Source organism: Rhinoraja longicauda, chromosome 2 (genome assembly GCF_053455715.1).
Source record: "Rhinoraja longicauda isolate Sanriku21f chromosome 2, sRhiLon1.1, whole genome shotgun sequence".
In the NCBI taxonomy this organism is placed as follows: Eukaryota; Metazoa; Chordata; class Chondrichthyes; order Rajiformes; family Arhynchobatidae; genus Rhinoraja; species Rhinoraja longicauda.
In genome coordinates this window covers 31486662-31513203 of record NC_135954.1, presented here as the reverse complement: position 1 = coordinate 31513203, position 26542 = coordinate 31486662, and the positions used below count along the sequence as shown (strand labels likewise).

The window sequence follows — 26542 nt, the reverse complement described above, 5'->3', positions numbered from 1 at the left end:
GTGGCTTTAAAAGCAGTATTGTCTCCTCTTTTTCTCATTTAAATGTAAAACGCTGCTTCATTTTCATGCGCAGGTCATTATGTCTGGGTCGAGGCCAACAACATCACATTTTCACAAACTGCTCTCCTTAATAGTTCCATGTACCACAACTCAGGACAGAAATGCCGATTAGAATTCTTCTATCAAATTGATGGCAGAAATGTACTGACAGTATTGTTACAAACTAAGGAGGTGAGGAATTTTTTTATCCATTGAACAAAAGTAAATCTAATGTTTCGGAAACGGGTAGCCTATGGACAAACATTTCTAAATGTTATCACGCACCAACTCACAATATCCCATAACCTATCTTTCCACGGTTGGTAAAGCTGCTACCTTACAGTGCTAGTGATCCGCCTTCGATCCTGTCCTCGGATCAGGTCAGTGTGGAGTTTGCACGTTCTCCCTGTGACCAAGTGGGTTTCTTCTGGGTGCTCCGGTCTGTTCCCACATCCCAAAAACGTGCCCCTAGTGTGCAGGGAGTGGGTGAAAAAGTGGAAAGTAGGTGATCATTGTTGGCATGGATTCTATGGGCCTAATGGCCTGTTTCCATCCTGTATATCTGAACTAAACTAAACATATTTGGCTATATATTATTTTCCAAAAAGGTTAAACTTGTTTTTCATACACTGTTTAAAACACTGGCTATACACGTGACATTGGATATAATTTTATGGTAGATAATATCACTCAGCACTATTCTGAGAGCAGACCATTAGAATTAGAAAACTGATAAAAAAAATCATAAATCTGTGATAATAATTCTTTGACACTTCTGAACAAAGATATGAGCTGCATAGTCAGTAAGCTCAGTCCGCCTTAACCAACTTGATCTCCCGGTGGCTGAGCACTTCAACTCCCCCTCCCATTCCCAGTCTGACCTTTCTGTCATGGGCCTCCTCCAGTGCCATAGTGAGGCCCACCGGAATTTGGAGGAACAGCACCTCATATTTCGCCTCGGCAGCTTGTAGCCCAGTGGTATGAACATTGACTTCTCCAACTTTAGATAGTTCCTCTGTCCCTCTCTTCCCCTCCCCTTCCCAGATCTCCCACTGTCTTCCTGTCTCCACCTATATCCTTCCTTTGTCCCGCCCCCCTGACATCAGTCTGAAGAAGGGTCTCGACCCGAAACGTCACCCATTCCTTCTCTCCTGAGATGCTGCCTGACCTGCTGAGTTACTTCAGCACTTTGTGAATAAAGAGGAATAGGGTAATATTTATATCAAAATAGCACATGGAGGAACTTACATGGAAGTGTAATTGGAGCACTGATGAATGTCCGATCTTTTCCACTACACTGCAGATTTCTTGATATTTATTATTTTAAGTTTTTTTGTGTGAAAATATTGTAAAGCAAAACTAACAGAGCAGATCTAACAGAGCAAGGAAAAAGCAGGAGAATTTCCATGTTTAGTAAGTTTGCATTACTTTGATGTTGTTTTCAAATATTTTCTTGCCATTACCCCAGGGAGAAACGACCGTGTGGAAAGGATGGACACCAACTGACAACCAATGGATCGAAGGGGAAGTATGGCTGCCTCCTTGTTTACCTCACTTTCAGGTAGACCTAGATATTCAAATTCCATTTTTACTTTGAAATTGTTGCTGAATAATGTACATTTAATTTATCCCGTCTTCTTGTGTGTAAAAGAGGAGGTCCTTGTTTCTTTGTAACTCATACCCTTTCATGAAGCATATTGATGTGAAACTTGAAACAACTGGAATCCAATATCTCAAAGGAATGGAAATGTGAAGGATGGAAAGCTAGCCCACAGTTATATAAAACTTTGGTTAGACCTAGGCATTATACATTAGTAAGTATACATGGACCTTGAAGGGGGCGATGTGCAAAATCACCTAAGCTGAAAGGATTAGTCTTCAAATGCAACTTGTATGTATTGGCACCAGAAGTATTCTCTTTAGTGGAACAAGGATTCTGGATTAGGATAATAGAGAGTGGAAAATTCATTTCCTATAATGGAGGATGCCAGAATTGGAGAGCATAACCTTAAACTTGAAACTTGACCATTAAGTGGTTATGCCTGAGAGCACTTCTTCCAAGAAAGCGTAATGGAAGTCAAAAGCTCTCAAAAACATTGCCCGTCTCCGTCCATCCCTCTCCTCCACAGCTGCAGAAACCCTCATCCACGCCTTCATCACCTCCCGTCTGGACTACTGCAACAGCCTCCTCTATGGCGCACCCTCAAAAATCATCAATAAACTTCAATACATTCAAAACTCCGCTGCCCGTCTACTCACACACACCTCGATCCGTGACCATATCACCCCCGTCCTTTATAAACTCCACTGGCTCCCCATCCCCCAGAGAATCCAGTACAAAATCCTCCTCATAACCTACAAAGCCCTCCATAACCTGGCCCCATCCTACCTGACCGACCTCCTCCACAGGCACACTCCCACCTGCACCCTCCGCTCTGCCGCTGCCAATCTCCTATCCCCCCACATCCGGACTAAACTCAGATCCTGGGGGGACAGGGCTTTCTCCATCGCTGCTCCCACCCTATGGAACTCACTACCCCAAACCGTTAGAGACTCCCCCACACTCACCACATTCAAAACATCGCTGAAGTCTCACCTGTTCAGTACTGCCTTCAACCACTGAAGGTCACCTCACCTACTGTCTCCTTTCTCTGTTCATTTATTTATTTACTTATTTATCTATTTATTAATTTCCCTATGTTCTCAAAATCTCTGTAAAGCGTCTTTGAGTATATGAAAAGCGCTATATAAATAAAATATTATTATTATTATTATTATATTCCCCAAAAAGCTGTTCTGTCAAGTTCAATTGGAAAATATTAAACTGAGGTTGTTAGAGTTATAGAAGCAAGACAATTAATTGAAGCTAAGTTAGGAGCAGCCATGATCTAACATTGATGCAGATTTGAGGGTTCGATGTCCTGTTCCTTTGGTCCTTATGTTTATTCTGGAATAATGGAATACACCAAATGCTAAAAGACCTATATGGTACAAGTGCATATTATAAATATCCAGTGAGCCCTTTCGGATACAGTGACCTCGTAGCAGTGTGTTGTGATATCTGAAGCACAGAAAATGAAGGCTCTGAATATCATTGCACTTTTGATCCTGAACTATCAGGGTGGGGACAGCTCTCCTGGAAAATAGTCAGGATTCACTGATCTAGGTCCTGTGGGAGAAGAGGTGGACAGAGAATGAGAATGATCAGCCATGATCACATTGAATGGCGGTGCTGGCTCGAAGAGCCGAATGGCCTACTCCTGCACCTATTGTCTATTGTCAGAGCAGCCCTGCACCATCCCCAAAACGATGGAAGCTCTGAATTGTAAAATGCTAAATAATCATTTCTGTCATGGCATGAGAACTAAATTCATCAATTAATTTTTTGGCAGACTCGTCAATAGCAATTCAGTTAAGGTTTGGTCTTCGAAGTAGTGCTTCCACGGGTTTCAGCTTTCTATGGAGGGATACTGAGTTTTTACCAGTTGCATTTGTACATTCCTGTGTTGCATCAACCATGCTCAGTGCTCCATGCCATCGTCATTTGACCAGTATTCTCCATGCATACAGCATTGTGCACACAAAGGTGCATGATTCAAAGTCATGCTATGTCTTTTCATCATTTTCAATGATGGGTTTTCTCCCTCTATTTAACCAGATGACATTAAGAAAAATGTAAAATACATGACTGAAATACATGACTGAACATCTAAATCCTAATTTCTGAATTTGATATTGGTGCAGGTAATTGTAAATTAGTCTCAGACCGACGAGACGCTACTGAATGGAGGTAGACGTATAGTGGGAATTAGTGCAGCAATGATAAGGTTGGAAGAATTATTTTTATGAAGCACTCTTGATTGCATCACTCTCTGGGGGATCTAGTTGCCAGGGGCCAACTTTGCTTATATTATAATGCTTTAATGAGGTATGAGCCAGCATTTCATTCCCATTCTTAATCGCGTTTGAGAAGATGCTTATGACAACATGAATGACTTGCTGGACCATTCTAGTGAGCTTTGTAGAATCCGATGGATCAACAATCCATTTATTCACAATTCCAGATTGTGTAATTAACTCGAGTTAAAACCTGCAGGTGAAATGGTAAGATTTGAATTATTTTCCTGATCTTCGTGCAAACCCTCTGGTAGCCAGTGCTTTTCCTCTGAGAGTCATAAAGTTACCCAGCACAGAAATAGGCTCTTGGCCCAACTGGTCTTTTGCCATCGAGCTAGTCCCATTTGCCAGTCCCTCCCCTATATCCCAACAAACCTTTCCTGCCCATGCACTTGTCTAGTTGTCTTTTAAATCTCTGCCACTCGCTCTTGCAAATTTCTATTCACTTCTTTCTCCTCCTCTGACATTTTCTTCCGCTCCACATGGGTGTTAGAACTAGTCCTTCAGTTTTGCAGAGCAATTGACCAAGTATCTGGATATTTTCCTTAGAGTCACATTGCAAAGCTGCTCTGCAGTGATGTCAGCTGCAGTAGCACTGCTATGAGAATGTCAGCAGTCTGTTAATTGTCATATATGTCTCCTTCTATGTGTCAACGCAGTTGTCGATGTATTCTTAACAGGACTTGCGAATTATATCCATGGGAGTCTCCCTTTGTTACTCAATAGCAGCTCATGATTTGAAGTCTTGATCAAAATAGAGAAAGCAGAATTCCTTTCCACAGAGAGGTGTGAGCGGCACAGAACCTGTGGATGACAGAATGCCGCAGCTGGTAGAGCTGCTGTTTCACAGCGCCACAGACCCAGCAGTTCAATATTGGGTTGGTTTGATAAATACCCAGGTGTTAACCAATGTTAAATATACAAACCAGCAACTAATCGATCAAACAGCTAATGTGCCTTTTACATTGTAGTGCTCCAGGGTCCTTGCTATTTGCTAATGCCATGACTTGTTGATTGTCAAGCAAAGTGTGGGGACGTCCATTTTCACAAAAAGATTCCAGAAACTTTGATTCCATTTTTTTTAAAGTGTTTTAATGAAGGTGCCAATGGAAACACTTGCAGTGCAGATTTAATGTGTAGCCATTTCGTACTGTACCGCTCACTCAAACTCCACCACAACCTCCTGCCAATCTTGAACAATTTGGTGCCAATTTCAAACCCGTACAACTAATACAGTGTAAATGAGGTCCGAGGTCATCATTTGATAATGAGTAGTCATAGATGTTTTTTCAAAACTGCACTCTTCCTAATTGTGAAATAATTCTCATCTCCACCTGCAGTCCAAGCAGCAATTTTAAGATTCAACAGAGCTTTATTTGTCATTTGGTACCAAGGTACCGAACGAAACTACATAGCAGTCACACAAAAAAGAACACAAGACACATAACCCCAACACAAACGTCCATCACAGTGACTCCAAACACCCCCTCACTGTGATGGAGGCAACAAAACTTCCACTCTCTTCCCCACGCCCACGGACAGACAGCTCGTCCCCGACCGACCCGCACAGTCCCCGCAAGGGGGTGGAAGTCCCCGCAGCCGAGTCGCACCGGGCGCTGAAACGTCTCGCGGCCGAGCCGGGCGATGGAAGGCCCCGCGACCGAGCCTTGCGCAGCTAAGTCCCGCGGCTGAGCCGCACCGGGCGATGTTAAGTCCAGCGGCCAAGCCGCACCAGCAATGAAAAGTCCCGCGGCCGAGCCGCACCAGCGATGTAAAGCCCCGCGGCCGAGCCGCACCGGGCGATGTTAAGTCCCGCGGCCGAGCCGCACCAGCGATGAAAAGTCCCGCGGCCGAGCCGCACCGGGCGATGTTAGGCCCCGCGGCCGAGCCGCACCGGGCACTGTTAAGTCCAGCGGCCGAACCGCACCAGCGATGTAAAGTCCCGCGGCCGAGCTGCACCGGGCGATGAAAAGTCCCGCGGCCGAGCCGCACCGGGCACTATTAAGTCCAGCAGCCAAGCCGCACTGGGCACTGTTAAGTCCAGCGGCCGAGCCGCACCGAGCGATGTTAGGCCCCGCGGCCGAGCCGCACCCCGCGCCGTGAGGAAGAGACCTAAAAGAGAAAGGTTTCCCCCACCCCCCCCACCACACCACCACCCCCCACACATACACAACCAAAAAAAAAAAAAACCCATCCCAACACCGACACACAACAAAAAAAAGGAAAAAAGACGAACAGACTGCTAGCGAGCCGCAGCCGTTAGGCGCCGCCACTTCCGCTATCATGCATGAGCTTCTTCTTAATTAACACTTTTTGCACCAGCCAACATGGTTACTATGTTAAAATGTGGCTAACGGTATTCCTAATATTTGTTTGCACCAGTGAGAAAAGCAGCTAAAATTGCCAATTTCAAATATTCAGGCTTGACGGACAAAGAGCATCAGCATAAAATAGAGTTTATCTAGTTATTAACCCCAGTTGGAAGAAGCAGAATTGTAAACGTTTTCTGACAAGATATTGTTTCACTTAGATTAAAGTTCTTCTTTAAAATATAACATCCAATTGTGGTATCTTGCAAATCTTTGTTAAATGATTACCATATTCTGAAGAAAAAGGAATATCACTAAATTTTTATTTTGTCTCAGTTGCTGACTGTCCTGCTGAATCTTCTAAATCTTGCATAAAACATAGAGTACTGGAGCAATTCAGTGGGTCAGGTAGCATCTGTGGAAGTAGAAACAAGGAACTGCAGATGCTGGTTTATCAAGGAAAGGCACAAAATATTGGAGTAACTGAGCAAGCCAGGCAACATCGTTAAAGAACATGGATAGGCGCCATTTCAGATCGGAGCCCTTCTTCAGGCCCAAGAGAGGAGGAGAACTTCTTCAAAGTAGACATACGTTGAGGAGCATCTGTGGAAGGACGAGAAAGAAGGGATTTTGGATTGAGGCCCTTCAGCCTAATTAGTGTTGAGGAAACACATATGGGTGTGGTAGTAGGTCCAGGTCACAGCAGTCCAGGTTCTAAATTTCCATATCTTGAAACAGGCTTGCTGCATTTATATTGTTTGGCATCTGTTTATGACATTATAAATTTATCAAATATTGAGGGATGATTATTTTCAAACTTTTTGCGCTAAAGAATGAGCATGATCCTTTAAAAACTTAGAAGGTGTGATTTCTTTTTTTCTGCTAATCCATTTAAACTTTGGAAAATGCCCCATGGAACAAGACTGTTGGAGGAAATACGTTTTTTTTTCAATTATACAGTCGGGCACTACCCCAACTTGTGCAATATTTGTGTGGTAGTTATAGCAATAGGATCAAAAGGATTATAATAACGTGCTTTGGCAGCTGAAAGCATGATCGTGCTTTGCTGTGGTTGTCCAAAAGGGAGTCCAACTCTCTGCGCTCTGTCATTTCAATGCACCAGTAGTCTGCATCTGCACACTGCAGCTCAGAGTTGGGGAACACGCTGGCTATCAGTTGCTGGCATGTCTCTACTCTTGCCTCAATGCTGCAATCACCACTAACCAGTGGTGAATCCAGAACGTGCCACACACCAAGAGCCACTCAATATTATGGCTGGTCTATGGGACAATTCCTTTTATTTGAATGGGCTTAGCCATTCTTCACTTGAAAATATGTTTAATCATGTTTCATTTATACACTCTAAGTTTGATTTTTGATTCGTTAAATGGAGCATAATATAATTTAAATAAACATATTATTTTTCATGAATCATTATTTTTGCCTTTTTATTCATTTAATCAATTTAATCTCTGAACAAATGTATTTGGATGTTAGAGTAATTTAAAACAGTAAAAAATGCCTTTGTCAGGGATGTGAAACTAAAACTCATTGGAGTAGGAGTGGGACATGGCCTTAGGTTCCAATACCTGAGGACTCAAAGACAATAGACAATAGGTGCAGGAGGAGGCCATTCGGCCCTTCGAGCCAGCACCGCCATTCAATGTGATCATGGCTGATCATTCTCAATCAGTACACCATTCCTGCCTTCTCCCCATACCCGCTGACTCCGCTATCCTTAAGAGCTCTATCTAGCTCTCTCTTGAATGCATTCAGAGAATTGGCCTCCACTGCCTTCTGAGGCAGAGAATTCCACAGATTTACAACTCTCTGACTGAATCACTGATTGAGGCCTGTTCATGGTTGAGGAAGTACCACATAATGGAGGCCAGCAGTACTTGAGTGCACCATGGTTCCACAGCAGGTTAAAATGAATTTAGGATTTGGACAGAGACCACACGGTGGAACATCTGGTTAACAAATCCAGCCTGTGGGGTTGATTAATAATAAAAATAAATGCAGAACCTCTCCAGAATTGAAACATGGGCCATGTATTTTTTTAAGCTGTGACTGAATTACATTGTCAGCACATCATTGTTTCTGACATGTTATTTGTTCTTGGGATACGGCTGATAATCTTTATTCTTGGGATGTGGGTGATGTTACCAAGGTTACATTTATTTCCGTTTCTGGGTTAACTTGACAAAGTCTTTGTCATCAGCTGCTCGTCTTTGTTGTATTGACAGTCCCAAGGTTGCATTTGATTCTCAGTTTCAACATTTTGATTTGGTGATACTGACGGTGCACTCAGGATGATATGGATATTGAAAACTTGGTTGTCCCATTACTGTGATTCCTTCATCCATATAATGAATGGGATGTTGCTGCGCTATGCGGTGTATCGTAAGGTCATAGGTGATAGGAGCAGAATAAGGCCATTCGGCCCAACAAGTCTACTCCGCCATTCAATCATGGCTGATCTATCTCTCCCTCCTAACCCCATTCTCCTACCTTATCCCCATAATCCCTGACACCCGTACTAATCAAGAATCTATCTATCTCTACCTTCAAAATATCCACTGACTTGGCCTTCACAGCCTTCTGTGGCAAAGAATTCCACAGATTCACCACCCTCTGATTAAAGAAATCTCCTTCCCAAAGGAATTTTCGTTAATTCTGAGGCTAACCTCTAGTCCTAGACTCCTCCACTATGGGGAAACATCATCTCCACATCCACTTTATCCAGGTCTTTCACTATTCTGTACATTTCAATTGGGTCCCCCCTCATTCTTCTAAACTCCAGTGAATACAGCCCAGTGCCATCAAACTCTCATATGTTAACCCATTCATTTCTGGGATCATTCTCGTAAACCTCCTTTTGACCCTTTCCAGAATCAGCACATTCTTAGTATGTGCAACATATGTACATCCTTTGTAATGTATGCAAACACATTTAGAAATTAAAAAAGGAAGAAATTAGATTCATATGTATCTTAAGATTTAACAATCTAAGACCCTCATGGGGGAAATCATATACTGGACATATTAGTTTGTGCTCCAGTTATCAGGCACTCTGGTAAATATTCACTGCACTTACAGTAGGAGTGCCATGGACTTTCATACTTTAATTCCTCGATTGATTGCTAATTATATTCCAAAAAGATCAGAAAATAGTGCTATTTGTAATGGGTTAAGCAATTCCTATGGGCCTAATGTTACATGTTATTGGGGTTTTTTTTCCGATCTTTCAATGATTATTCATTTTTCAGTTACCGATTAAAGTAATCATGTCTGAATGAATTTATTACTCTCCTTGTGTTTCTGCAGGTTACATTTGTAGCCTCTGTTCAAAGCAGATCGGGCTTCTTGGCCCTGGACAGCTTACGATTTCATGAGTGTGAAAGGGAATATTTGGCTGAACCTTGCTCACCTTCAGCGTTCACCTGCGGAAATGGGCACTGTATTCCACTCAGTTCAGTCTGTGACTTCCAGAACGACTGCTGCGAAGGAGCAGATGAAGATGCACCAGCCTGCTGTAGGTCTTGCAGAGTTCCTTGTTCAGATAAAGACACAAAGTGCTGGAGTAACTCAGAGGTTCAGGCAGCATCTCCAGAGAACATGGATAGATGACATTTTGGGTCTGGATCCTCTTTCGGTCTAATTCTAGTAAGGGGCAGAAAGCTGAGGAAAGCGGTGGGGGCAGGGCAAGGTTTGTCAAGTGATAGGTGGATACAGGTGTGGGAACATTGATGGGTGGACAAAGGTCAGAGGTGAAAAGAAAAAAGGCTTATATGGAGGGAAGACAAGAAAATTGTGAAGCCAGAGGAAGGGATCTTGGGGGAAGGGGAAAAGGGGGCGGGGACGGGATAGTGAGAGAAAGGGGTGTGCATTTGGTTGGGGGCACAGGAAAGGGAGGGGGGAAAAAGAGTGGGGAGGGGGGAAAAAGAGTGGGGAGGGTAGCACATAGAGTTAGAGAATTCAATGTTCATACCATTGGGTTGTAAGCTGTCCAAGTGGAATACAAGGCACTGTCCAGATTGTTCAGATATTTACTTTTAGCTTTTATTAATGTATTTTATCAAGAAAATATGTTGAATGTGGACAATAGAAGGAAAATCTTTGATTATAGACTGATTATATTCTCATCACTGATTCATGGAGTAATTAAAAAAATATATATTACTTTGCAAGATGGAACTTTAATTGCCCATTCTTATTTGCTCCTGACCTGGAGAGGAATGTAGGGTGTAGGCTGATAGACAATAGGTGCAGGAGTAGGCCATTCGGCCCGAGCCAGCACCACCATTCAATGTGATCATGGCTGATCATTCTCAATCAGTACCCCGTTCCTGCCTTCTCCCCATACCCCCTGACTCCGCTATCCTTAAGAGCTCTATCTAGCTCTCTCTTGAATGCATTCAGAGACTTGGCCTCCACTGCCTTCTGAGGCAGTGAATTCCACAGATTTACAACTCTCTGGCTGAAAAACAACTCTCTGACTGTTTGGATGGACTGAGCGAGAGCAAGTGATTCCCTTCCTTGAAGAACATTAGTGAGCCTGATCCATATTTACAGAAAACTATCCATTGGATTGTTACAGTTATTAAGGCGAGCTTTAATTTTTAAATCCAGATTTTTATTGAATTACTTGAATCTCAAGTCCCCAGCTCCCATGGCAGGATATGAACCACTATCTTTAGATCAGTGGTTCAGAACTCTGACTGCTAGTCCAGTAAGTTAACCACTGTGCTGCTGGAATTTGCCCCAATGCAGGCTGCAGTAATCAATAGATGGGACTCTTGAAGTCTGAATTATTTCCTAAAAATGAATTACTATTATATCACTATGGCAACAGGGTTGTAGTGGTTGTATCATCATGCTGATAATCCTGAGGCTTTGACTAAAAATCTGGAGGAACGAGCTCAAGTACCATCAGAACTGCTGTGGATTTTAAATTCAGCTAATTAAATAAATCATAATTAAACAACAAAAGCTGATGTGAGGAATGGTGATAATGAACCCAATTGAAGACCAACTGCTTCACTTATGCTTGGCATTGTAGAATATGGAAACAGAGCTTGTCCATTCAGCTCCTCGTGTCTGCTCTGCTCTTCAGCCAGACAGTGGCTGACCTTTTGCCTCAGCACCATTTCATCTCTAACCCTACATCTCTTGATTACCGTAATGTCAATAAGTTATTTGGAGTCATAGAGCACAGACACAGGCCTTTCAGCCCAACTCATCCAATCCCAGATGGCCCTGCAAGCCAGTTCCATTTGCCCACATTTGACCCATATCCTTCCATATCTTCCAATAAAAAAGCTTTTCACTGCATCCCAGCACATGTGACAATAAACTAAACTCAACTAAACCTTTCCTATCCATATACCTGTCCAAATGTATTTGAAATGCTCCTGTTGTATCTGTCTCAACTACGCCCTCTGGCTGCTCATTCCATATACTCACCAAACCATTTTCTCCAGAGATTCTGCCTGACCAGCTGAGTTACTCCAGCATTTTGTATCTAGTTCCAGTCATGGCTATACGTGTGCCTTTTACAGGTTTTCTTGTGGCAGTTACAATTCTGAGTATCATTTAGGAGAGTGGGGTTTGAGGCATGTGTTAAATTGTCTTGAGTTTGGTTGTGAAAGAGCATCCAGAGTTCAACTGTGTTAACTTAGTCTGTTCCCATCTGAAACTGACAGTAAGTCAGTGCAGTGAAGCAAAGAATCATTCATGGCATCAGATAAGCCACGAGGTTGGTGCATGATGGCTAAGGATAGGTTCACAGAAGACCCCCAACAGAAGGGGAGCATGGAATAGAGCAGTTCCAAAATTTTGCTTAAAACTCCAACTTTTTTGGACCTTCTAGATTTAGTCCCACTTTCAGCTACCCTGCATGCCAATTCAGGTCCAGCAGATATGATCTAATGATGCCTTTGGAGCTGCATCTAAAGCTTTTGAAAATCAAACAGCTGCAGATGCTGGAAATCTGAAACAAAAAGTAAAAATGCTGGCAAGATCAACCGTGCAGGAAGCGTCTGTCCTGAGGAATGGTCACAGTCCTGAAATATTGACTGTTTCTCTTTCCATAGATGCAGCCAGACACGCTGAATTTTTCCAACATTTTCTCTTTTTGCTCCTCCAGTTTCTGTTCCCCTCACCTGCCTTGAAAACAATGATCAAAACATTGATTTGAGGGGTATCAATGGACAGGCCCTTGAGGGTAATTTTAACTGAAGGGTTTCCAGCTGAGTTACATTAATCTTTTTTGTACAATATTATACGAGTGCTCCTCCTAGCCTGGTTCAATATCATTAATTGCTTTCTAATTACTTTTCAAGTTGAGAGAAAGTTCCCTATCTGTGATAGATTTAAGAGCATAGCAGTGACATTTTCAGCACTGTTCTTTTTGCCCTCTGACTGTAACTTGATGAATCTGATCTGGTATTGTCCCTGGTCATCATGTCCTCCTCAACCATATGAAGACTACAGTCTAAGGCGGAGTTTCTCCCACTGATGCAGGGAAATGATAAATGCAATGCATCACAAAAATAATAATGACACACACAGATATAAATACAAATACACCAAGCCTTTCAATTAGAATCATGGAAATGTACAACGTAGAAAGGGTCGTTTAAGCCCACCTGCAATTCTGAAGTCCAAAATGGATATCCAGCAAATGCAACGTAGAATAGATGTTGACATGAGGGACAGCAGATGCTGGAATCTTGAGCAAAACACTAAATGCTGGAGGAACTTAGCGGGTCAGGCACCATCTGGAGAGGAAATTAAAAGGTGACATTTCCGGTCAGGACCTGCTTCAGACTGTTTGGATTTTACTGAGTTTGACTCAGTGTCTAATATAAAATGACAGATTGTGAAGTTCTCTGCCATTGACCTGGTGGTCATCCATCCTTTCATTATGCTACTTCTTTTCCTGCTGCGACTCTGATATTTGTTTCTGTGTCCTTGCATATTAGCATTAAAGTTTTATTTTAAAGACGTTAGTCCCTCACTGCTCTTGGTCATGAGATTTTGCATAGAATGGTGACTCGCTCTGAAACCAAGCCGTGCAGTCTAAGCACATCATTCTTCACAAAAAAACCAATAGCATTTCAGCTAAAAAATTATTTGATGTGTTTTTCCAATAAATTTGAAATAAGGTGGAAATTTCAGAAATTCACACATTACCAATTCTGAAGACCACACTTAGTTCTCTGATTTATTTTTTGCAAGAAATCATAAATATTCTAGTGTTACGTTACACCAGTAAGATATATTAAGGTGCAGATGGATTGTTAAATGCTGCATTTCTTTTATGGCTGGGTTTAAATTGCATCCCATTTAGCTTGAATATTGAAGTATATATATATCTGCCCTTTACTCGTTTAAATTGGGCAAACAGATTATAATTAATGCTGAAACCTAATTGCTGGCTGTTGGGTCATTATATTATCCAAAAGTTATTCATTATTAGATAACACATTTTGATTTTAACTTTGTACTTCAGAGCCTAGCACCACCACTGCAATAATGGTTAATGGGTAATGATCTGGGATTATTTACTGCCCAAAGAATATCAAGAGAACATTATTGTGGCAGAGTTGCTGAGAAATAAAGTGCAGCCATTACGTCATCTCATGATACTGGAATGTTAAATGTGCCAGGTCTAATATTCTCATCCACGAGCAACATTTAGATCTCATTAAAATAAGACTACATTTAGTCATATTTGAAGACAAGATTATGCTTGTGCCACATTAAAATGAACATTGCTGAGCTGGATATAATTTTGTTTGTTTTTAGCTTTCATTTCCAAAGCAATCAATTTTGCAATGTATGATAAAAATCGGAAATACTCCTTATCAAATTTCTGGTATCTCCCTACCTTTGATTGAATCTGAATTGGCCATTTTGCCCGTAAGCCATGATTTTTGGCTCAGGCTTTTTCCTCTCCCTTAGCATGGCTTAACTTACTGGGCCTGTGCCACAGCCCTGCATTTTGCTGCCTTTTAGACTTATTTTCTCTGCTTTTTCACTCTGTTCCCCCATTAATCCATCAACAATCATATATCCTCACTTGTCTAACCCAGACCTTACCCCATCCTATGCTTGTCTTATTTATCCCATCCTTAACTTTCTCTTCAGCTTAAAAATAACTCATTTTTCTCTATTTCCCAGTTCTGGCAAAGGCCTTTGACCTGAAACCTTTGAGTTTCTCTCTTCACAGAAGCTGCCTGACATGATGAGTGTTTCCAGCATTTTCTGTATTTTAGAGTTCTAGAGTTCCAGTACCTGTTGTTTTAAATTTCCTTGTGATGACCCTTCCCTCAGCTGTCTGAATACTTCAACATCATCTCATTCTCTTGCATTTTGTTTTCCAGCAAAGTATACCATGTGCAACTTTGAGTCTGATTTCTGTGAGTGGAAACATCTCACCTCAGATGGTGCTGTGTGGGTTCGAGGACAGGCCCAAACATCAGGATTACCTATTACAGACCACACAACCAATTCCAACCAAGGTGAGTGCTCACCGTTATCACATTGTTGTTCACCAACATGTGAACAGGATAAATTTGGCTTTCCCAGAAGTTGCCCATCTATCTAGTCCACAGGTTAACAAACCAAATAGTTAAGCTTGATGTTTGTTAGCCCATGTAATTAAGCTATTGTAGAATGTTTCAGACAGCTTCAAGAGGAAGGAAGGTGCACTGGGACAGTGGTGGGAAAGTTTAAAAAAGAGAAGGAACACAAAATATGGTTAAAGAGGGAGTGTTTCAAGGATTTTTGAAGAGCATAAGAAATAGAATATGCCACATGCTTTGACAATCAATAAATTGATGGCTAATTTTCTACCTCTATACTTTCCATCACTATCCTCATACCCACTGATTTGCTTGGTGTCCATTAATCTATCGACCTCTGTCCTGAGCTTTCTCTTCCATTAAAAATCTGTTGATGCACTTCAAATTCAAAGGTTCAACATTCTTTGAAGGAAGAAGTTTCTCTTCTTCCTTAATCTTTCTGGGCTTCTAAGAGAACTTTGAATTCCTACCATACTAAGCTTTTCAGTCTTTATCTGGTAAGCATTTTGGATACTCTTTCTAATTATGAACCCCAGAGTGCTATTCCCATTCTGTAATTTGATCTAACAATGATTACTGCTTTTTTAAAATTTTATACACCTCAGTGCAACTGTCTGTGATCACAGAGATGCAAGTGACTGCCAATGCTGGAATCTGAAATCAAAATCAAAATGGAAGAGAAGCTCAGTAGGTCAAGCAGCATCTGTAGAGGCAAAGGGAGGGTTGAGTTTCATGTTGTCCTGATGCATGGTCTTGACACAGAGAGTGTGTTTTTGTCACACACATCGGGTGGGTATATGGAAGGAGCTGGCAAAGGAAGTAGTTGAGGTAGGTACAATAACAACATTAAAAATATGTTTGGACATTTACATGGATAGGAAATGTACGAAAATAACTGCAGATGCTGGTACAAATTGAAGGTATTTATTCACAAAATGCTGGAGTAACTCAGCAGGTCAGGCGGCATCTCAGGAGAGAAAGAATGGGTGACATTTTGGGTCGAGACCCTTCTTCAGACTCTGAAGAACGGTCCCGACCCAAAATGTCACCCATTCCTTCTCTCCTGAGATGGTGCCTGACCTGCTGAGTTACTCCAGCATTTTGTGAATAAATACATGGATAGGAAAGGTGCATACATCTGTTAATGAGACTTGCTTTGATGGGGCATCTTGGTCGGCATTGATGAGTTGGGTCAAAGGGTATTTTGCTATGCTGGATTACTCTATGATTCAATGACCCAAAGCATCAGCCATTTCTTTGCCTCCACTGATGTTGCTCAACCTGCTGAGTTCTTCCAGTGGTTTGTATTTTTATGAGATCTCTAGCCAATTGATCACCCTTTATCTCCAAGGGCATGTTGTTCAAAACATTGGCGAGGCCAATTGGAGGCCAATAGAGTATGGTGTTCAGTTTTGGTCACCCTGTTATAGGAAAGATGTTGTTAAGCTGGAAAGGGTGCAGAGAAGATTTACCAGGATGTTGCCAGAACTCGAGGGCGGGGGAGGGGTTGAGCAGGCTAGGATTTTATTCCTTGGAGTGCAAGAGGATGAAGGGTGATCTTCTAAGTTCATAGAAAACATAGACATAGAAACATAGAAAATAGGTGCAGGAGTAGGTCATTCGGTCCTTTGAGCCAGCATCGCTATTCAATATGATCGTCCAAAATCAGTACCCCCATACCGGCTTTTTTTTCCCTGTATCCCTTGATTCCCTTAGCCCTAAGAGCTAAATCTAACTCTCTCTTGAAAACAATGAGAATCATGAGAGGAATACACTGGGTAAACACAGTCTTTTACCCAGAGTAAGGGAATCAAGAACTAGAGGACTTGGGTTTAAGGTGAGGGGAGAAATATTTAATAAGAACCTGAAGTGCAACTTTTTTACGCAAAGGTTTGTAGGTGTAGTGAATGAACTGCAGGAGGTGGTAGTTGAGGCAGGTACAATCTCAATTGGTCCAATGTCCAAAAATAAACATTTGGACAGGTACATGGATAGGATAGGGTTAGAGGGATATGGGCCAAATGCAGGTAGGTGGGACTAGTGTAGATAGGGCATGTCAGTTGGAATGGGCAAGTTTGGCCAAAGGGCCTGCTTCCATGCAGTATGACTATGTGAATGTAATTATTTGCAATGTGGGACTCTAAGAAGCCAAATGCTCACAACAGGGTGGTTTTGTGCTCCTGACGAGAAATCCCCCAAGCACACTCCTTTGGCAGACTATTATTCTGCTGGTTTGTGGCTGCTGCAGGAAACATTCCTTCAAGGTCATACAAGCCTTTCCTGTGATCTGCGCAGTAACAATATTGCAGTTATGAGTTTTGTGTGCAACTCCTGTAGAAAATCACGCAGTTCAACACTTATTGCTTGGTTCAAATTAGCAAATGCAGTCGTGGGCTTTCAAAGAGCTTGTCATTCAATTTTTAAAAAATCTTACAAGGCACCAAACTGTAACTTGTATAAAACCCCACAATGTGTAGAATGTCTAATTCGTTCAAATCTAATTTTGAGGTATAAGTGCCTGATAGAATGGATCATAATTTGATCCACCATCTGGTATTTTCTGAAAGTTATGAAGCTTCTGTGACTTTGGAGCCAACTCCAGGCCATGTGCTTGGCCTTGTCTGCTCAGAACCACACGAGCACCTGAGGTGATACCTCCACACGCTCATAGTTTGTCTGTGCCCTGGAGAAGCTCAAAGTGAGTTAAACAGAAATGTTCCCAGGTATGGTACTGAACATGCACCACAGTCAAATAAGGATTCACAAACTTGTTCATGTAACAGATAGGCAGCACAATGGAATAGTTGGTAGAGATGCTGCCTCACAACGCCAGACTCAATCCTGACCGAGGATGCTGTCTGTGCGGAGTTTTCACGTTCTCCCTGTGACCGTGTGGGTTTCCTCCAGGTGCTCCGGTTTCTTCCAACATCCCAAAGCCGTGCAGGTTTGTAGGTTAATTGGGCTCTATAAATTGCCAGGAGAGTGTTGGAGGTAGATGAGAAAATGAGATAACATAGAATTAGTATGAACGGATGATCGATTGTAGGTATGGACTTGATGGGCTGAAGGGCCTGTTTCCATGCTGTATCTTTGGAGTAAGCTCATTTAAACGAAACTTCTTGTGCACATATTGAAAGGTTTTAAGATGACATGTGTAAATAACTGTTCTTGTTTTCTATTGTACAACAGGAATATTCCTCTATTTCAAAGCAACCTCAGACCATAAAGCAACAAACATAATTCAGCTTGGCAGTCCACAGTTAAAGAATCAATTAATTAATGATTCACCATGTCAGGTATGTGTCAGACATTTCCAGAATGTACTTTAATTAAATATAAATCTGATTAGAAGAAATGAACAAAATTGCAGAATTAATTAGAGAGTAACATAACTGTCGATTATTAAACCACATTTCCACAGCACATTTTTTAGATTTTTAAATGTTCATACTCATAGAGTACAAAAACAGTATCTTTGTACAACCATAGCTATGCTAACTATTACCTACCTATCAATACTAAACACATATATGAGCAATTGCTCCTTGGCCTTCTATACATTGGCAATTCAAATCGTATCACAAGGGTGAAAGAATGGTCTCGACCCGAAACGTCACCCATTCCTTCTCTCCAGAGATGCTGCCTGACCCGCTGAGTTACTCCAGCATTTTGTGATACCTTCGATTTGTACCAGCATCCGCAGTTATTTTCCTACACTCCTTCGCAATTCAAATGATCAACTAGATACTTCTTAAATATTGTGAATCTCCCTCGTATCCATTGTTAGGAATATTCTTGCATGTCATCCTCAATTCACTGATTAGATCAGAAGAAATGCTACCAGAGGTTCAGTATGGCTTCAGACCAGACATGGTTTCCTTGATGAGATAGGTCCAGGAGAAATGCGTTGAGCAGCACATGGACCTCTGTGCTGTTCTCATCAATCTGACAAAGACCTTCGACAAGGTCAACAGGGAAGTGTTTTGGATGATCCCACCAAAGCATCACATTATTCGTACTGTTCATTATCTTGAAAGAGGATTGTATTTGAGAGATGGACTGGACGGTTAACTCTGACCAGAGACTAAAGTCAAGGATCAAAATGTTTGAGAGACTGATTGTCGAGGAGATGTTTGCCAACGACTTGCCTGGTGGCACATTCCCAGTTTGACCTACTTCGTTAGCATTAACAAGTTTGTAGGAGCCTCGTGACTTTTACAACAAGGCTCAACAAAACCAATGTCCTGCGCGTACTTGCTCCAGGCTTCGCAGTGTATCCTTGCAGCACATGCATTGGTGAGCCAAAGACAGTCTAGCACTTGAAGTACCTGTTAAGCATCAGTTCTTCTGATGGCTCTCTCAACATGGAAATGGTGGCTCGAATAAGCAAGGCCAGTCAACTGCTTGGTCGCCTGTACTATCGTGATGAATCACCGAATCACCATGTTACCAGTCAAGATCGCAGTGTACAGAGCAGTCTTATTCATGAGTTTTTGTATGGCAGTGAGACTTAGGCGTTTTACAAGAAACACATCAACCAGTTCAAGTGTTTCCACTTGAGATCTCTGTGGTGAGTCGGGCATCAAATGGCCAGACAGGATGATAAATTTGGAAGTTTTGGCCTGGTGTTCCTTGGTCAGCATGGAGGCCATGATTCTGAGGTCACACTGTTCTGAAGAGGCCACATAATCCACATAGACAGCTCCTCTACAGACGTCTTGCACAGGGCCACCAGAACCAGGGACATCTAAGAAAACAATGTAAGGATTTTTGGTTAAGGTTGTACATAGAAACATAGAATTGTTAATTGAAGAGTTAGAGGAAAGAAGCCAGAAACTATGAGAACATACAAAACCAAATGAAAAGCCAATTGCGAGTGATGCTGTTCTTCCATCTCAAATGTGTGGGCATATTGGGGCCGGTGATGAAAGTTCTAAACTAAATTATCTTTCATTTTGAATTAGGTAAGGTTCTGGTATCAAATGTCAGAAAGAGCCAACTTATCAATATATATTCAGACTATAGCTGGAAACGTGAAAAGAGTGGCTTCCCTCAACCCATCAGTCAACAAAAGTTGGGCTAAAAAGGAGATCCCTGTGGAGTGGAGTGCAACAGAAACCGTGACAACTTTCCAGGTGAGGAGGTCAAGTTGGCACTGAACAGAAATATAGGTAACTGGACTAACTCAAATTTAACTTTCTGAAGATACAGAACTTGTTTTCCTTTTATGTAAAAATCTGGTATTTAGGAGAAAAGGGGAAGTTTTAGAATTATGCAGCACAAAACAGGCCCTTCAGCCCAACCTGTCCATGCCGACCAAGTTAAATACCTGAGCTGGTCTCATTTGCTTGCATTTTTGCTCAGATCCCTATAAAACTTTCCTAACAAAAGTACCTGTCTAAATGTCTCTTGAACATTGTAACTCTACTCGTCTCGCCCATTTTCTCTGGCAGCTCATTCCATATACCCACCACCATCGGTGTGAAAAAGTTGGTCCTCAGGTCCCTGTTAAATTCTTCCCCTTTCACCTGAAATCGATGCACTCTAGTTTTATTTTGGCAGTAGGAATAAAGGTGTAGACTATTTTCTAAATGAGGAGAGAATTCAGAAATCAGAGGTGCAAAGGGTCTTGGGAGTGCTGGTGCAGGATTCCCAAAAAGTCAATCTGCAAGTCGAATCGGTAGTAAAGAAAGGAAACTCAATGCTATTTATTTCAAGAGGGCTTGTATACAAAACTAGGTATGTAATGCTGAGGCTCTATGAGGCGCTAGCTCTCGAAAGTCTACAACATCCCAGGGTTTCTGTTCTTGGCTTTTAGCCTGACAGAAACATGTTGGCCTGGAACTAAATAGAACATAGAACAGTACAGCAGAGGAACTGAATCTTTGGTCCACAATCTCTGTGCCTAAGGGGTGGACTCTTACTATTCGTCCTTTGAATGCTTCCCAATATGCAGATTATGGCATACCTGCAAGTAGATGATCCCAATTTACCTTTGGCCAGTCCTCCCTTGTGTTAATGAAATTAGCCATCTGCTGGTTTCAGACATTTATTGTTAGGCTATCCCTATCCTTTTCTATAAACACTTTGACATATATGAAGTTATGGTCACTTTGCTCAAAATGATCCATCAATGACGCATCCTCCATAGACTAACTATATTCCCCAAGATAAGATCAGTAATGTTCCTTCTGTCATCTAACCTATCGATACATTGTATAAAAAAATTATCTTGGACACTCCTCAAAAACTCGATTCACACTGAGCCTTCAGTGCTAAGGCAATTCCAATTAATATTTAGGAAATTGAAATCACCCAGGACAGTAATTATATTTTATTGTGCCACTCTGATATCGGCTGACATATTTATTCCACCGTCTCCCGTTGACTGTTGGGAGGTCTGTAACACACCCCAACAAAGCGATGACACCCTTTTTGTTTCTAATATCTAAAGTCTTCTGGCTTTATTTGAGGAGCCGAATGAATGAATGATACTTTATTGTCACATGTGACAGGTCACAGTGATGTTCTCTGTTTTGCATTCCCCAAGGATGGGGAACCCAGAGAGAAACATTAAGCAATTTTAAGAGGTATACAAAGAGTTGCCACATAAGGGCGCCAACAAAGTTGCAAAGTATTCCATTTTACACAATCCATTTTTAACACATTCCGTTTGTGGTCCCCCTTAGTTCTTGGTGGTTCCCACCCACGCCGGGTCCACCTTTGCCCTCCATCTCAGTGGTCCCCCCATGCCGGGTCCACCTTTGCCCTCCATCTCAGTGGTCCCCCCATGCCGGGTCCACCTTTGTCCTCCATCTCAGTGGTCCCCCCATGCCGGGTCCACCTTTGTCCTCCATCTCGGTGATCCCACCCAAGCCTTTGTCCTCCATCTCAGTGGTCCCTTCATGCTAGGTCCATCTTTGTCCTCCATTTCAGTGGTCCCTCCACGCCGGGTCCTCCTTTGTTCTCAGCAGCGTGTTCGACCTCTGCCAACCCCGTACTGGACCTCGACCTCTGACTCCTGACACCTCAGCGGTGCCGACCCAGAGTCCGGCCATGGGGATCTGCCTCCTGGCTTCTCCGCAGCCTCCTGGGAGGTGTCTCCTGGTCACGGCACCTTCCTAGATCTCCGCACTCAATACTGAAGTAATGCAATCTTTTTTAACTGACAGTGCCATACCTCCTTTCCTTTCCCAACAGAGTGCTGCATTTTACCTACATGACCTGCACCAATAGATGTGGCTTCAAGTCATCTTATATTAAGCCTTATTTGGCATTATGTTGGTACACAAGGCTGCTATTAATTTCTCCCTTTCTATAAAGTTCTTGCCTTCAAACAATTTACTCTCCAGCCTTCCTTCATTTTAAGACGAGCCATCATTATTTCTTTGGAACAGTAAAGAAAGCATTGTAAAAATCAAACAAGCAACCTAGCACTTCACCTGAGTCTCTTCTCTCTCCTGAGATGCACACAGGTGCACTTAAATCTCTTCCTTTGCCTCGTACATTTATTCCAGGGTCAGCTCTTCTTGGCTTGGTTTCTGTTTGCTTTTAAAAATATGCCGAGGCCACGTTTGACAATACAATTTGTGCAAGGAAACAAGAATTCTGTTTCAAGGATTTATTGATTTGAATGCATAATTGGAGACAGAACAACACAATCAACTAGAAATAGTATTTAAACTTATTGTGAGATGCGATGTGGAAGAATATAAAGAATTTGTTTTACAAAAATAAAATAAGAAATGAACCCGATCAGTTATTATTACTGCACAAAACAGTTCAGTAATGGGTGAGCCAGTGATTCACCTTGCAATCCTTCAATAGTTTTTAGTTCCAACTACAGATTTCTGGAGTAATGAACAATGTAGCCAAGGATGGGGAAACCAGAGAGACACATTAAGCAATTTTAATACATTTCCTTCTTCCAGGGTTGGATTAGAAAAAGATTTTGGTTTAGGTTTATTATTGTCACATGTACAGTGAAAAGCTTGGTTTTGCACTCTGTCCAATCAAATAGGATCATAATAATCATAATCATAATAATCATCATAATCATCATCATAATCATACTTTATTAGCCAAGAATGTTTTGCAACATACGAGGAATTTAATTTGCCATACAGTCATACCAATAAAAAGCAACAAGACACACAAAATACATTTTAATATAAACATCCACCACAGTGACTCCTCCACTTTCCTCTGTGATGGAAGGCGAAAAAAAAAGTTCAATCTTTTCCCTCCTTTGTTCTTCCACGGTCGGGGGCCTCGAGCCTTCCTTTGACGGGACGATCTTAGTCCCCCGCTAGCCGGCAGTCGGGCCCTCTGCATCGGGGTGATCAAGCTCTCGCATCGGGGGGATCTCAGCTCCCCCAAGTCGGGCGATCGGACCCTGAGTCGGGGCTAGTCGAACCTCCTGCGGCTTTGGAACTTCCGACATCAGTCTCAACCTCAATGTTGGAATCCAGTTGGAGCGTCAATCCTAGGCAAGGGATCGCAGGCTCCGATGGTAAGTCCACAGCCCCACGGTGGGGCTCAAAATCAGTCTCAAGCAAGGCCACCAGCTCCATGATGTTAGGCCGTAGAGCGACCGGAGATACGATCCAGAAAACAATCGCATCGCCGGCAAGATAAGAGATTGAAAGATTGTTTCCCCCAACACCCTACCCCACCCCCCACATGAAGCAAATCAGGGAACATTAACACGAACTTTTTAAAACACGCTGCCATCACTGACGGCACTACCCGGTAATACTATATATAAATACAATCAAGTCAAACTTGAGTACTCTATGAAGAGCAAAGGGAAATATGCAGTGCACTCCATAATGTTTGGGACAAAGACCCATCATTTATTTATTTGCCTCTGTACTCCACAATTTGAGATTTGTAATAGAAAAAAATCACGTGTGGTTAAAGTGCACATTGTCGGATTTTAATAAAGGCCATTTTTATATATTTTGGCTTCACGATGTAGAAATTGCAGCAGTGTTTATACATAGTCTCCCCATTTCAGGGCACCATAATGTTTGGGGCACAGCAATGTCATGTAAATAAAAGTAGTCATTTTTAGTACTTTGTTGCATATCCTTTGCATGCAATGACTGCTTGAAGTCTGCAATTCATGGACATCACCGGTTGCTGGGTGTCTTCTCTGGTGATGCTCTGCCAGGCCTGTATTGCAGCCATCTTTAGCTTATGCTTGTTTTACCATACCATACCATACACATACAGCCGGAAACAGGCCTTTTCGGCCCACCAAGTCCGTGCCGCCCAGCGATCCCCGTACATTAACACTATCCTACACACACTAGGGACAATTTTTACATTTACCCAGCCAATTAACCTACATACCTGTACGTTTTGGGGGCTAGTTCCCTTCAGTTTTGCCTTCAGCATATAAAAGGCATGCTCAATTGGGTTCAGATCAGGTGATTGACTTGGCCACTCAAGAATTTACAATTTTTTAGCTTTGAAACACTCCTTTGTTGCTTTAGCAGTATGTTTGGGATCATTGTCTTAATGTAGAATGAACTGCCGACCAATGAGTTTTGAGTTGAACTTGAGTAGACAGGATGTGTCTATACACTTCAGAATTCATTATGCTACCAACATCAGCAGTTGTATCATCAATGAAGATAAGCTGCCAGTACCTTCAGCAGCCATGCATGCCCAGGCCATAACACCCCCACCACCGTGTTTCACGAATGAGGTGGTATGCTTTGGATCTTGGGCAGTTCCTTCTCTCCTCCATACTTTGTTCTTGCCATCACTCTGATATAATTTAATCATCGTCTCATCTGTCCTCAAGACCTTTTTCCAGAACTGTGGTTGCTCTTTCAAGTACTTCTTGGCAAACTGGAACCGGGCCATCCTATTTTTGCAGCGAACAAGTGGTTTGCATCTTGCAGTTTAGCCTCTGTGTTTCTATTCATGAAGTTGATTTTGGGGGGGAGGGAGAATGTATAAACAATGCTGTAATTTCTACATGGTGAAACCAAAATGTATTAAAATGGCCTTTAATAAAATCTGACAATGTGCACTTTAACCATATGTGATTTTTTTTCTATTACAAATCTCAAATTGTGGAGTACAGAGGCAAATAAATAAATGATGGGTCTTTATCCCAAGCATTATGGAGGGCACTGTACAGAGTGCAGAATGTAGTTATCAGCATTGTAGCACACCAGTAAATAGTAAAGGCTGATAACTTGGAAGAAGGTAATTTATTCACTCTTCCAAAAGCATTTGATGTGAAATTCCAAACTTCAGAGCACAGGATAAAAGTGGAAGGCTGCTCTATAGTCAAACTAAAGAAAAAATTAACAATTAAAGAATAATTGAAGAACACCACTGGCCTGTGTAGGAAGGAAAGTAGAGCCTTCACCAGAGTCTCATTGAACACATATAAGAATTTGGCTTAGACTTGGCATTGGCAGACTTGGCATCTTGAAGTGGTTTTCCAAGCTCTATTTATTAGTCAATGAAAGCAGAAAATAAAAGGCCTAAAAAGAACTGGGAAGCACTTTGGAGTGGTTAACTCTTTTAAAGTTGCTATGTGAAAAGTGCAGTAACATTAAAGTCAATGGGTATCAAAGGGAAAATAATCCACAGCTTGAAGTCTAAAGATGATGATTGTTGATGGTCAATCAACCCGACCACAGGATATCACTGTAGGAGTTCCTCAGAGCTGTTCTTAGGTCCAACCATCCAATACTATGTCATCAATGTGACCTGCCATCCATCTTAAGTTTGGAAGTTGATAAATGCTTTATTCCATCGGCAGAACTATTTGATAAGAGAACTCAAGGTAAAGGAACCGCTTGGAGGTAGTGATCATAATATGATTAGATTTAATCTGCAATTTGAGAAGGAGAAGGTTAAATCAGAAGTGTCAGTGATGCAGTTGAACAAAGGGAACTATGAAGGCATGAGAGAGGAGCTGGCCAAGGCAGACTGGAAAGGGATCCTAACAGGAATGACGGTGGAACAGCAATGGCAGGAATTTCTGGGCATAATCCGGTAGCGCAGAGTTGCTGCTTTACAGCGAATGCACCGCCGGAGACACAGGTTCGATCCTGACTACGGGTGCTGCACTGTAAGGAGTTTGTACGTTCTCCCCGTGACCTGCGTGGGTTTTCTCCGAGATCTTCGGTTTCCTCCCACACTCCAAAGACGTACAGGTATGTAGGTTAATTGGCTGGGTAAATGTAAAAATTGTCCCTAGTGGGTGTAGGATAGTGTTAATGTACGGGGATCGCTGGGCGGCACGGACTTGGAGGGCCGAAAAGGCCTGTTTCCGGCTGTAGATATATGATGATGATGATGATGATGACTCATTTCATTCCAAAAAGGAAGAAAGATTCTAAGGGGAGTAGGAGGCAACCGTGGTTGACAAGGGAAGTTAGGGATGGAATAAAACTAAAAGAAATGATGTACAACACAGCAAAGAGTAGCTGGAAGCCAGAGGATTGGGAAACTTTCAAAGATCAACAGAAGGTAACAAAACAGGCAATGCGGGCTGAAAAGATGAAGTACGAGGGGAAGCTGGCCAAGAATATAAAGAAGGACAGTAAAAGCCTCATTAGATATGTTAAGAGAAAAAGAGTAGCAAAGTCAAATGTGGGTCCCTTGAAGGCAGACACGGGTGAAATTAGTATGGGTAACAAGGAAATGGCAGAAGAGTTGAACAGGTACTTTGGA

The 26542-nt window shown here is 42.1% G+C and overlaps 1 protein-coding gene across 1 annotated transcript in view; it reads left to right on the top strand.

Moving 5' to 3' along the window:
* The window catches only part of malrd1 (MAM and LDL receptor class A domain containing 1), a 261497-nt gene that overhangs the window by 4428 nt on the left and 230527 nt on the right, over positions 1 to 26542 (top strand). The window contains exons 2-7 of the mRNA XM_078427721.1: positions 74 to 231; positions 1508 to 1600; positions 9573 to 9780; positions 14636 to 14773; positions 18026 to 18132; positions 19801 to 19971. Coding sequence (XP_078283847.1) covers positions 74 to 231; positions 1508 to 1600; positions 9573 to 9780; positions 14636 to 14773; positions 18026 to 18132; positions 19801 to 19971 — 875 coding nt within the window. The remainder of the gene's footprint in view (positions 1 to 73; positions 232 to 1507; positions 1601 to 9572; positions 9781 to 14635; positions 14774 to 18025; positions 18133 to 19800; positions 19972 to 26542) is intronic.